Below are 13,863 nucleotides of genomic sequence, written 5' to 3' on the forward strand. Positions count from 1 at the left end.
GGACTTAAGACCTTACAAAATTAATAGGTGGACTCGTAGACTTATAAAGTTCACATAATGGATCTAAGACTAATTTTCTAAATGCACACAATGCAAAGGTTATGGTAGTAGAAGAGTACGGGTAAATTTCACTAAAACCCTCCAGGTTTTCTCTGTATACATATATTCAATTGTCTGTGCATGCAGACTTTTCTCACACAGATCGCGCACAGATTCATGTGAGGGGTTCACTATAGGTCCCACGCAAACGATCATAGTCATTCATTAAATGTAAAACATTTTTTCAAGGGTCTTCACTAAAAATCAGCTCAATTCAATACCTATAGGTGTTCGACTCAATCATCTAACTTTTTATTATTCTAAAATCTAAATGAAAAGTTGGATGCACCTGTAGATATCGTATTGAGCTAATTTTTCGTGGGAGCTCTTGAAAAAATATTTTTACATTTAATAGATCCAATCGAGCCGTGATAATATTCCCTTGGGTACAATACCCGGTCTTTTGGATTATTATGCTTCAAATGACGTATTAGCCTACGCTTGGGGTGATATATATATATATATATATACAGTCCGGATCCAATGAGGGATTCCGTACGGTGCTACCGTGCGGGACTCCCCTTTCCCGATCGAATTGCGACGATCCGAGCCGCTCAAAGTGATCGGAACGTGATTTTAAGGGTACTCGAGAGAAATCAGCAAAAAAAATGATCGGGAAGGGCTTGATCCAAACAGTTTTTTATTGAACGGTTCAGTAAAAAACTGCTCGAATCAAGCCCTTCCCGATCATTTTTTTTGCTGATTTCTCGCAGGTACCCTTAAAATCACGTTCTGCACACTTTGAGCGGCTCGGATCGTCGCAATTCGATCGGGAAAGGGGAGTCCCGCACCATAAGGCCGTAAGGGATCCCTTATTGGATCCGGACTGATATATATATATATATATCGACGGACGAAGCTGTCTGATTCGCTAAGGTCTTCCCGTGCGCGCGTAAGCCCAATCTGTTGGAGAGTATCCACTCAGTCCATACCAGATCACTTGGATCTAATACACATTGAATGACTCATATCTACTTAAAAGGCTAAGCTTGTAAGTGATGAGCCACCCAATTGCCTATTAAGTGTTAAGAATTTGTGTGATGAACTTCGTCTCACATTGAATAAATAAAAAAATGTGTTGGATTTCAATCATAGGAATCAGACATACAAGCTATGCCTATCAGACTTCAAACAACTTCTAACATTAGTCTGACTTCTAATAGAAAATAGAGTGATTTTTCTTCCCCTTCCTATACGAGATCTAGTAGTGTCGACTCTTTCATAGAAGATTACGGTAATGGTCCTTAGCTAAATGATGATGACTGTTGAACATAAATTTCGAGTCTACGAAAAAGACGGAAAAATGTTGAACAAAAGTCAATTGTATTAATGTATGATATTAGGGTTTACAATCTCTGATCTATTTTCTAATCAAAGAAAATAAAGTCTTCTGATTCTTCTCTTCGGTTGTTGAAACGAGGGCTTTATGCTTGATCTCGAATCAAACGGCGGAATCTTCTCCGTGATTTGCGAAGAAGTTGATGACTTGGGTTGAATGTTCTTCGAGGCTTTGAAGCTTTGATTCGAAGAACTTCTTGTTGGATGGAAACTTGCAGAATTCTGAAGGGCTTGAGGGCTTTGATCTTCAGAGCTCTGGAGCTTGTGTGCTTCAATGTCCATATGGAAAAATATGAGAAGGAGCACCTCTATTTATAGAGATGTAGGATAGAGAGTCATGACCGATCTCTACTTCCTTCATATTTATCTCTCTTTAATTATTCTTTAATGTAAAACAAATAATTAAAATTCGATAATTATCCTTCTTTCTTTTATTTTAAGAAAGACAATTATTTGAGAAGAGAAACACAATTATTATTTTACCAAGTGGCTTAACTTGATTAGCCGAGCTCAATAAAAATAATAACTGCATCACTTCGACACGTGGCGCCATTTGATTGGTCCATTTGCGTTATTTTAACTTTTGACCTAAAGACACTTGGCAACTTGTGATTGGCCATTTATTGTGCCCTATTTATTAGGTCCCGCAACACGTGACAACTTGTGATTGACTGTAAAATTTACATGTCTACAGATGCCCCATCGAGACTTACTCATGTCTGAAAGTGAGTAGGTCTCGAAAATGTTGACTTGGTTTGATTTGATGCCGAAAATTTGTGTATTCGGCAATAATTTCTTGTGCTTAAATTTTAGAATGAATTCGACTCTTCAAAAGTTCATCTTTCAAGCCGAGCAAAAATTTGAGGCTAAGGAATTGGTTAGCTCAATACTCGAAACCCACATGAAGTGAATATAGAATCTGATGCGATCTCCTTTCTGATGAATAAACTTGATTTTGGCCCGCGATACTTGACGTCAATTTGACTTGTAAAATTTTAACTCATAGGCCAAGTTAAAATTTCGGGTTCCAATTCTCTAATGCAATGAAATTTGGTGACCCAAATTATTTAAACCCAAGAGAAAAGCTTAGATCAAGCCTAGATGGATTAACTGACCCATTGAAAAGATATTCGCCACTTTGAATATCCCGTGCTCGGAGACATCACCGTGTTCGTATAGGGGTAGAATATTTGATTCCTTTTCCAATTAGGAGTCAGTCTAGTTTTGTCCTATATATTGAGAACAATAGCAGCCGAATCCCATAATTGAGTTCATCGTAGCTTGCAAAGCAATTCTTGACTGTAAGTATCTCTTTTCCTTTTTCTGCTTCTTGTCTTTTATATTGGTTGGGGCTTCCCTTACCAGACACATGATACGTACTTCGTCTTTTCCCAAGCATAGCCATGTGTCCAAAAAAAAAAAAAAGTAACGTGACAGGTTTGTTTTTTTTTTTTCCCCCTTCTTTTACACGTTCCATTCTGCACAGTTTTGCTCTCTGTTTTTCACCGAACATACAATAATTTTTCCAAAGCACACAAACAATTGCACTCTGATTTGTTGTAAATTATAACACCACTGTATTATTAATTTTTCCAACGAAACATCTGAATGCTTTCCTATAAACGCATGTGCTCTCTGATCGAACAAAATTTTGGCATATATCTATAATCCAACTTGTACAATTTGTTGCCTGTACCCAGATCTCGACCCGCCACATATTTGTACTCCCTAATACTTTCGTGCTTGATTTTGCAAAACATAGTCAATGGAACCACGTAACTGTTAGATTGCACCGAAATATTAAAGCGAATTCCATCTCCAGAATGAGTTCCTTTTGTTTTACCTCTTTGAACTAATGGATCAGAACCCCTTTCCCTTGTTGTATATATAGAGTATAAATTATCATTGTTCCCGTACCGCAAACAGTAACTTTGCGATGCTTATATCCATGCAAAAGAAACAACAATAGTATTTCTTAATTAGAACACTAGGCATGTGCTTGCTTTTCGGTTACTTCGTCGTCAACAGATAACTTTGTAATTTTCCAAATTTTCCATGGACTTCTGAACAGTATTTGACCCACCTTAATTTTAATAGCCACGCATTGAGTTCCTTTACGTTTCTGACTATTACTTTTCCCTGCCTTTTTGTTGCAAACTTAGGATTTGTTGCTTCTTCAAGCTTTGAGCTCCGTAGCCACTGCTTTTTCGAGCTTTAAGGCTCCGCTGTTTGTTATTTCTTCGAGCTCTGCTCCGCCGTTTCTTCGAGCTTTAAGGCTCCGTAGCTTCTTCGAGCTTTAAGGCTCCGCTACTGTTATTTCTTCAAGCTCTGCCCCGCAGCATCTTCGAGCTCTGCTCTGCCGTTTCTTTGAGCTTTAAGGCTCTGTTGCTATTATTTCTTCGAGCTCTGCTCCGCTGCCTCTTCGAGCTCTGCTCCGCAGCTTCTTCGAGCTTTAAGGCTCTGCTGCTGTTATTTCTTCGAGCTCTGCTCCACAGCCTCTTCGACCTCTGCTCTGCAACTTCTTCGAGCTCTGCTCCGCCGTTTCTTCGAGCTTTAAGGCTCTGCAGCTTCTTCGAGCTTTAAGGCTCTGCTGCTGTTTATTTCTTCAAGCTCTGCTTCGCAGCTTCTTCGAGCTCTGCTCCGCAGCTACTACCTCTTCGAGCTTTAAGGCTTTGCTGCTGTTATTTCTTCGAGCTCTGCTCCGCAACTTCTTCGAGCTCTGCTCCGCAGCATCTTCGAGCTCTGCTCCGCAGCTTCTTCGAGCTCTGCTCCGCAGCTTCTTCGAGCTTTAAGGTTTCGCCGCTTCTTCGAGCTTTGCTCCACGAAGAGATGGCCTTGTTCAACGATTGTTTGGTAGATGATCATCAAATTCTGTCCATTAGTTACGAAGGTGCTGCCCCAGCCACTCGAGTTGACCTCTGGGTTCATGATCCAGCCATTGGAGCTCTTGCACAAGACTGGGATCTTTCTCCTGATTCACACCACCTCTCAAGATGGTATATTGAATCATCTCGAGAACTATATGACCATGGGAAGTCTACTTTTGTCTCCGGCGATACACTATTACTGCGATCATCTCTACACAAGAAGTACAATGATTCTGAGCACTTCTTCTTGTTAGGCGATCGAATCATCAACGGAGCTGCTAAATGGGGTAACACGACTCCTCAGTTTGGGGAAATTTCTTTCATCGACGGATATTGGGAGTGGTTAGAAGATGTGCTCACACGGAATAAAGATATGCTAACTAGTGCGAAGATATATGACGCTGTCTTTGCATCCTTATTTACTTATGTTCGCAACACAAACCTTATTAGCTCATTTTGTGAGCTTTGGTGTCCCTCAACAAATAGTTTACACGTACCAATCGGAGAAGTGTCTATTTCCCTATGGGACCTACGCCTGACTGGGGGACTTTCAATTGATGGAATCTTCTATGACGAGGTCGTGCCTTCTGCTAGAGAACTCACTGGTGTTGACAAAAAGGGTGTGCCACTTCTTGCTCCAAGTTGCAAGTACTTATTTTTGGCATACCGCAAAATTTACTGTGCGAGCGAGACTTCAAATGTTACTATCCATGACTGGGTAAAGTTCTGGTTTAAAGAGGAATCCCGTTACAAACAGCCGCCCGCTAGAGTTCAAAAGAAAAGGTTGGGCGAGCCCAGGACATCCAACAATCCAACTGGCTTTATTGGAGAGAGAAAGCCGCACTCCCAAGATACAGAAAAGGTCTTTGACGACTTGGGTGTTGAGAAGGACGTGAAAGAAGAAACTAATTTGGCTGCTCTTCTATCTTGTTGGCTATGTGTTTTTGTGCTGCCTAACAAGGAAATTGATCAAATTCGTCCAGGCGTCTTCAAAGTAGCAAGTATGATAGCTCATGGAAAGAGGTTTTCTTTGGCAGTACCTATCCTTGCAAGCATATACCATGGTTTGAGAGAGATCACATCTTCACCTAATCCAAGCAAATGTGGCGCAGCGTTTCCCATCCATTACGTTTATGGGTGGCTCGGTCGTTAGTATGATAGTTACTTCTTGTCTGCTTCCACAAAATTTGATTCTGGTGCCCGGATGGTGAGACTTGCCGGGGAAAAGAAAGCTAAACATTTTAGTTTTCAAGAAGCTTGTGATCTTTTGAAGAGCATCATGCCATCGACTCTATCGCTCTTAGCCTTGGGTAAACCACAACAAGGAATTGTCACTGACCATGGAAGGCATTCGGACTCTTGGAATGATTACGTCATCAGTCTCAGATCAAGCTACTTAACTCTTCGTCGTGGTAATGAGCATATTGTTGAGCCATATAGCCCTAACCGATTTGCTAGACAATTTCAATTTTGTCAAGATATTCTTGGAAAGTTAAGAGAAGAGCTCTCAACCGGAACTTTGAAGGCAATATACCAACTTTGGGAGTCTTGCACAAGATTAAACACGAGGGCTGATTTTATGATTCCGTCGCATTCATCTGAAGGCCTTGCCACTAAAGAGTATGCTGAATGGTGGGAAAAATCTTCAAGCGGCTTCTGCAAATATAAGCTTGCATGTGCGAAGCCAGATCCATCTCCCGCTGCTCCAAAAGGGAAGAACCTTATCAAAATATCCACTACGAAGTCAAAATTGGCTTCAGAAGTTACTCAGCCTCTTTTAAAACCTAAGGAGAAGGAAGTGACCAAAGCAATGACCAAGGAAGCAGCAGTTGTTATGGCAGTCAGGACAAAAACTCCTTTGAGTATTCCATCTTCTGAGCCAAAGCCTGCTGTTACCAAGACTCCAGAACCAAAGGGTGGAAGGAAGAGGGCTACTGTAGTTCTTTCGGAAGGCAGTAGTTCTGATCAAGGTGAGCGCCATTGGAAGCGTTTGAAAAAGAAAGTAGTAGATTCTGATTCGCAATTGAAAGAGACAGTGACAGTTTCTGATTTAGCAAAATTGGACTTTAATTTACATGGCGTCCTTGATGATTTGCCTGACACTTCAGACCACCTTGAGGTATTGGGTAAACGAGTAAGCTTTAACCACTGCCTTCTTTTGTTCTTTACTTTATTTACTCTTTAAAGAAGTTTGGACTTTTTCATCAAATTTCTTAATGAGTCATTTCCTTCTACAGTTGGGAAACCAGTTTGCATCAGATGAGCGTGAAGGTTCTGTTGATGGTCCAGATTCTTTTGATCTTGCATTGCGTTCAAAAGATAATTTTGTATCTGGGACAATCCATCTTCCATCTACTTTCAAGCCTCCTATGTTGGACCGTGCGGCGCCGTCAACTGTTACCTTATTTGATACAGGGAGTACCATCCATTGCGGTCGTCTTTTGGCCGCGAAGATTTATGATAGCAGTATTAAGAGTATCTTGGGAAAAACTCCTTTTGAGAAGCTGGCATCTTTAAGACCAAAACTACAAGTGATTTATGCCGAATTTTCGAAGCTTGAATTGGATTATTCCCCGCTCCAAACTCAGGTAGAGAAATATATACAGAATACGACCAACTATGTTTCCATGAGATCGAATTTTGCTAGCGGGATGACTTCAGAGGCGAATGAGCGACGATTGGCAGATGTTGATACCAAGAGAGGTCAACTGATGGAGGAGTTAGAGCAGTTGGACTTGGAGGCGAAAAAGCTCAGAGAATCGCTCGAAGGGATTGATGCACAAAGAGCTCAAAAGCAACATGTTGTCTCAACTTTACAGGCAGAGCGAGCCAATATAGAAGCGACTGAGTTGATGGAGCCAGCGGACATGGAAGTGGCTAACAATTTGGAGCAACTTCTGAAGTCCGAGCTGGAAGAGATCCAAAATTTGGCTTGGCTGGACTAATGCTTATTCCGCTTTCCTTCGTCGTATTTTTTGTTTAGACTTGTTTAGTTTACTAAATGGATGTTCCATTTTTAGCAAACTATGCCTTTGCATTTATGATATTTTAGCATAAGACAATCACTTTATTTTTTTTAAATAAAGTTTTCCTCATACTTTTAGCTATTCATAGTTAAATCTCTTGCGAGCCATGAGTAGCGTAGTTGTGGTTGAATGTTTTTTTTGTTTTTTGATGAATTGACTGAACTTAAGAAAAATTCTCAAGTTGCCTACGTACCCTTGGAAGGGATCAAGTCAAAAACGTAGTTCAAAAGTAAGACAATTTTTTTGAATGACTGAGCTCGAAATTCAAGCTGCCTACGTACCCACAAAATAGGATCAAGTCAAACGTAGTTCGTATTTTGGATTCTTTTTTTTTTTTCTCTTTTTTTTTTCTTTTTTTTTGGTTTGCCGTGCACAATTTTAGCTCATGCGGGCCAGGAGCAACATGCAGTTTAGGCTCATGCGTTATGGAGTAACGCTTGCTCTTCAAGGGTAGTAGCGTTTCAAGAATTTGCCGTTTATGGGGCCAACTCTTAAGCCATCTGCAGCAACCACTTTGTAGGCGCCACTTGAGTAAACTTCTTGCACCACATATGGTCCATCCCACTTGGAAATGAATTTACCACCAATTTTATGAGTCGTATTAATGGGCCTTCTTATAGCAAGAACCAAGTCTCCTTTCTGAAAAGAACGAAGACGAACCTTCTTGTTGAATGACTTTGACATGCGGGCTTGATAGCATTCAAGACGTTGTTGTGCCTCGAGCCTCTTTTCGTCAAGTGCCTCTAGTTCTTCAAGGCGCAAGCGAGCATTGTCTTCATGAGTGAGGCCTTCTTGAACGACCATCCTTAAAGATGGGATCTGGCATTCGAGTGGCAAAACAGCTTCCACACCGTATACTAGCGCATATGGAGTGGCTTGAGTAGGTGTTCGATATGTAGTTCGATACGCCCAAAGAGCTTCTTCCATTCTCTCAGGCCAATCTCTATTTGCTTTGGCAACCACTTTCTTCAATAAGTTCCCAAGAGTCTTGTTGAATGCTTCCGCAAGACCATTTGCAGGCGGGTTGTACATAGTAGAGGTATGCTGCTTGAAGCCAAATTTCTGACAAAGTCTAGTCATGGCACTGTTGTAGAAATTCTTTCCGTTGTCTGTGATGATGCAACGCGGTACACCATATCTAAAGATGAGGTGAGTACGGATGAAGTTGACGACATTTTCTTTCTTTACCTCTTTCAGTGCGATTGCCTCCGCCCATTTGGAGAAATAGTCAGTTGCAGCCAAGATTTACAAGTGACCATCAGAAGACTTCGGCAAAGGCCCCACGACATCCATCCCCCATGCATCAAAAGGCCAAGAAATGATAGTTGGATGGAGCAGTTCTGGCGGTTGATGTATAAAATTGGCGTGGACTTGGCAAGCATGACATCTCTTGGCGTACTCCATGCAATCTTTGACCATGGTTAGCCAATAGTAGCCCATTCTTTTGATGCGAATATGAAGTTTTGGGCCAGATTGATGAGCGCCACATATGCCAGAATGAGCTTCTTCCAGAGCTTTTTTGGCTTCATTTTCTTCAAGGCAACGGAGGAATAACCCTTCAAAAGATCGGCGGTAAAGCATGTCTTTATAGTAAATGAATCGAGGGGCTCGACGCTTCACATCCGCTCTCTTATGTGGATCATCAGGCAGTTTTCCATGTTGCAGATAATCGATAAGGGGTTGACGCCAATCTTCAGTTTCAATTTCCAAAACTGAGACGACGTTCACTTCCCTTTCACCATTGTCTTCATCGTCAAAGATTGGAGGTATGACCCAACTTCAGCATATTGGAACGTGCATCTCTTGGTCAGGGAAAGTAAGTGTAGAAGCAAGCTTTGCAAGTGCGTTTGCTTGCCTATTTTTGCCTCGCGGTACATGTTCCAGAGTGACACCACCAAGCCATGCAATCAAGCGACGTGCGTAGTTATTGAAAGGCATGAGCTCAAGCTTCTTCACTTCATAGATGTCGAGGAGTTGGTTGATGATCAACATTGAGTCTCCATATACCTTGAGTTGCAGATGCTTTGCTTCAACTGCCATCTCCAGTCCAAGAATGAGAGCTTGGTACTCGGCTTCATTGTTTGAACAGTTTTGTGTGAGGGTGAAAGCATAAGGCAATACATCTCCTTCTGGGGAAATAAATACTACACCAGCACCTGCTCCACTTCGATGAGACGCGCCATCAAAGTACATTGTCCAAGGGGGACAAACTTCTACTACCATAACGTCCTCATCTGGCAATTCTTCAGACAACTCCCATTCGGCTGGTATAGGATGGTCTGCCAAGAAGTCGGCCAGAGCTTGCCCTTTAACGGCTTTTTGCGGCACATAGATGATCTCGTATTGTTGGAAAATGAGTGACCATCTTGCTAATCGATTAGAGAGGACTGGCTTTGACATGACATATTTGATTGGATTAGCCTTGGAGATGAGATGCACTGTATGAGCTTGAAAATAGTGCTGCATCTTTTGGATTGCGAAGACGAGGGCGAGGCACATCTTCTCAATCACGGAATAGTTTAACTCATGTGGCAACATCATTCTGCTCAAATAATATAAGGCACTTTCTTTCCCTTTATCATTCTCTTGAGCGATAAGAGCTCCAACCGAACGCTCTTACGCAGCAATGTACAAGATTAGTGGTTGTCCAGGTATAGGAGCAGTGAGAACTGGAGGGCTCGTTAGACAGGATTTGATACTTTTGAAAGCATTGTTGCATGCTTCATCCCATTCAAATGGAGCCCCTTTCTTCATGAGACGGCTGAATGGTTGACATCGACCAACCAAATTTGATATAAAACGGCGGAGGTAAGCCAATCGTCCTTGAAGACTCTTTAGCTCATGAATATTCCGAGGTTCAGGCATTTTTCGGATAGCGTCGATTTTAGCTTGTTCAATTTCTATGCCGCGGTGGCGCATAATGAACCCAAGAAATTTTCCAGATGTAACCCCAAAAGCACACTTTAAGGGATTCATTCTAAGTTGGTACCTTCGTAGCCGTTCAAACACTTGCCTCAAATCATGAAGATGGTCGGTTCGTTTCGCTGTCTTTACGACCAAGTCAACGACATAACACTCCACATATTTGTGGAGCACATCGTCGAAGATCTTTTGCATCGCTCTTTGGTACGTGGCTCCCGCATTCTTCAAGCCGAATGGCATAACTTTGTAACAGTAAATGCCTTTAGGTGTGCGGAAAGCTGTGAGCTCTTCATCTCGCGGAGCCATGCGGATTTGATTGTAACCAGACGAACCATACATGAATGACAAAACCTCATGTCCAGTAGTGGCATCAACCATAAGCTCGGGTATAGGGAGCGGAAAGTCATCTTTTGGACAAGCGTTGTTCAGATCGCGAAAGTCGACACAAACTCGTGTTTGCCCATTTTTCTTCTTTACTGGGACGATGCTTGAAATCCAGGTGGGGTATTGGACTTCTCGAATGAAACTAGCTTCGATAAGTTTATTGACCTCTGCTTCAATCTTGGGAACCAAGTTTGATCGGAAGCGTTTTTGAGATTGCTTGACAGGTCGAACGCCGTGCTTTACTGCGAGATGGTGAACAGCGACTCTTGGGTCTAATCCTGGCATTTTCGTGTAATTCCAAGCAAAGATGTCTTTATACTCACTGAGAAGTTCAATGTAAGCAATTTCTTCTTCAGGAGTAAGTGAGGCACTTATGTAGGTTGGCCGTGGGTCATCTTCAGTCCCTAGGTTGATCACTTTTAAATCGTCAATGGTAGACTTCACGCCTTCTTCCAACTCTGGTGGAGCACCTTCAGCATCCTCTTCTTCTTGAACTTCATTACAAGTGGCCGTGATATGGAATGAGGAAGTGGCAGACTCTTCATCGAGACAACAATCCAATTCCTTAAAAGGCGCTTTGGTCAGCACCACAGTTCGTCGCCTTACTCTTAGTAATGCATCATCAGTTGCCATAACGAGAGTAGTTTGGCGCTTCATGCGAGAGGGTATTTGACTCTTCAATTTCTTGTCATCTTCTGACAAAAGAACAGTCCTCCGTTTTGAAGCCTTCCCGATGGCATTGCTCGAAACACCCAATCGACTTTGGACAGACTTTTGTGGAGCGTTTGTTGAAGATATCTCATTTGGTAGACCCAATCTACTTTGGATAGGCTTGCACAAGATAGAAAGTATCGAGCTCTTGCTTTGTGACCCTAATCTATCTTGAATGGGTCCTCTCATGGGGATTGGTGAGACCACTTCTTCTTGAGGAGTTAATCTGTCAAAGACTGACCTTTGTGATTTCGGAGGACTCAAGCGATCGAAGACCGATGCTTTTGGCGGTGAAGTGCATTCTTCCGCCATAATGTGATTGTTGCTCGACTTCTTTATGAAGATGCGAGCAGGAGCAGGTGCAGTGTATCCAACGCCTGCTTGGGACTCCTTGATAGAATATCCCTTTTGCTTGAGCATTTTCTGAGTCTGATTCAAGCCGTGTATCTTTTTGCCAGTCACTTCAGGCAGGAGTCTCTTTAGAGTGGTTGAAGCTTTTGGATTATGTCCAGCCTTTGCGAACAGCTTGTAGGCATTGGGATCGAAGCCATTTATCCGCTGTGAAGGCAGATATTCATGCTCCACTTGAGGGCCATGTGTGGCTCGAACGAATCCTTTCAGGGGTGGAACAATCTTTGCCTCGTTAAAGTCGGTGACTGGGAGTGTTAATCCTTTCAATGCCGACTCTTCATTTTTTTGCAACTTTGGTACATAACGAAGTATTGGCGTGCCTTTCTTCTTTGATGGATCTTCCACGTGATGTTTGCCCCCTTGACTATTTTCCTCCTTCGCTTTAGTAAGAATGTTGGTTTTACCAATTTGAAGGTCATTAGCTTCAGAGGGTTTGTAACTTGATGAAGAGGCAGCTGGCACTAATTCTGTCAACACCATATTTGCCAAGTAGAATTTAGCATCAGCAAAATGGGATTCAGCTTCGCTAAAGGGTTTGTCATCGGCTACCACCTTCTTTGTCACACCATCTTTGCAGTACTTGAAGCATTGATGGAGGGTTGAGGGAACAACGCCATTCTCATGGAGCCACGGCCGCCCTAGCAATATATTATAAGAGGTTTTGGCATCAATGACATGGAGCAGTGCGCTTGAAGTCATATCATTGATGAGTAGGTCCAGACGAAGGACGCCAATAGCTCTTTACCCCCCTTGATTGAATCCTTGGATCATGAGACGACTAGGTGCCAGTTCTTCCATAGAGATGCTGAGTTCCTTCAGGGTACGAAGAGGCAAGATGTTGACCGTAGATCCGCCATCTAGGAGCATCCTATTAACTCTTTGTTCACACGTATATCCAGAGACAAAGAGTGGACGATTATGTGGAGTTGCGCCAAGCAATAAATCTTCGTTAGAGAGTGTAATGGCTCCAACGCAAGCAGAGCAATCTTTGGCGCAAATGGTAGAGTTAATACGGATTGGAGAGTGCTTACATGCAGGAGGCGACTCTAGTTCCGTCTCTTCAGTTTCTTCACAACTCACAGTATTGCATGAAGCTTCAAAAAGACTGGTGTTGTGAATTGATTCGGGTAAAAAATCCCATAAAGTAAATGGAGTGCGTAGTCTTTGGACATGGATGTCTTCTTGCAAGTTTGAAGCTATTTTCTTTAGCTTCTTCCTTCTTTGTTGCCTTCTTGTATGCCTCCTTCTGGGACTAGGCTTTGGGGCCACGGATTGAGGATACTTTGCACGTGGCTCGCGCTTCTTCTTTCTGCGAGTAACAAGGGTCCATCCTTCGCCATCCTTGTCATCTACTTTTGCCTTGGCACAAATGTTGCCCCCAAGCTGTTGAATAGCATGACATCGGACTATCTCAATTGGATCGAATGACCCAAATTGAATCTTCACACTTTGTGGCAGTTCAGGCTGTTGAGTCTCATCTTGTAAAGTAGCCACAATTTGATTTGTAGCTACGGTTTCTTTTTCTTCCTCTAAGACAATCTTCCCTTGGCTAGCGAGCTCTACTATCTTCTCTTTAAAGACGAAGCACCGTTGAATGGGATGGCTAACCAAGCGGTGGTACTTGCAATAGTTCTGATCATTCACCTTGTTAGCCTCCTCGGGTAGTTTCATCTCTGGGAGCTCAATGAATTTCAGATCCAGCAATTGATCAAACATTGAAGAGACCTCTGTATCTGGAAATGGATACACCTTTTCTTGCATCTCTTTCAACGTGAGCCTCTTTTTCTCCTTCACCTCTGGAGCAGTAAACTTTTCTACTTGCTTTGTCTTAGGTCTAGTAGAGATTTTGAAAGGTGCAACATTCACTGTCATGGAATCCTTCTTTCCTCCTTTGACTATGGGTTTACCCCCTTTGTGAACGTCTGGCTTATTTCCTACGGTGCGAGAATCTTGCGTTTTGCGAGAGTCTTGTATTGGTTGGCCTTGCCTTCCATTTGCTACAATGGTGAGTTCCATGTCATGAGCTCGAGAAGCCAACTCTTCAAAGGTTTTAGGCAGGATTCCTTGAAGAATGTATTGTAGATCCCATTGCATGCCTTTGATGC

At 42.4% G+C, this 13,863-nt stretch overlaps 1 protein-coding gene across 1 annotated transcript; it reads right to left on the minus strand.

Moving 5' to 3' along the window:
- Positions 1–9,109: 9,109 nt before the first annotated feature.
- LOC131323752 (uncharacterized) lies at positions 9,110–9,871 on the minus strand. The gene has a single exon (XM_058355597.1). It carries the CDS (start codon positions 9,869–9,871, stop codon positions 9,110–9,112), a length of 762 nt encoding a protein of 253 aa, XP_058211580.1.
- Between the last annotated feature and the right edge of the window lie 3,992 nt (positions 9,872–13,863).

Source organism: Rhododendron vialii, chromosome 4a (genome assembly GCF_030253575.1).
Source record: "Rhododendron vialii isolate Sample 1 chromosome 4a, ASM3025357v1".
In the NCBI taxonomy this organism is placed as follows: domain Eukaryota; kingdom Viridiplantae; phylum Streptophyta; class Magnoliopsida; order Ericales; family Ericaceae; genus Rhododendron; species Rhododendron vialii.

Excerpts from the sequence above, each read along its gene's own strand:
- LOC131323752 (XM_058355597.1), bottom strand. The coding sequence starts at position 9,871 with ATGATGTTGCCACATGAGTTAAACTATTCCGTGATTGAGAAGATGTGC.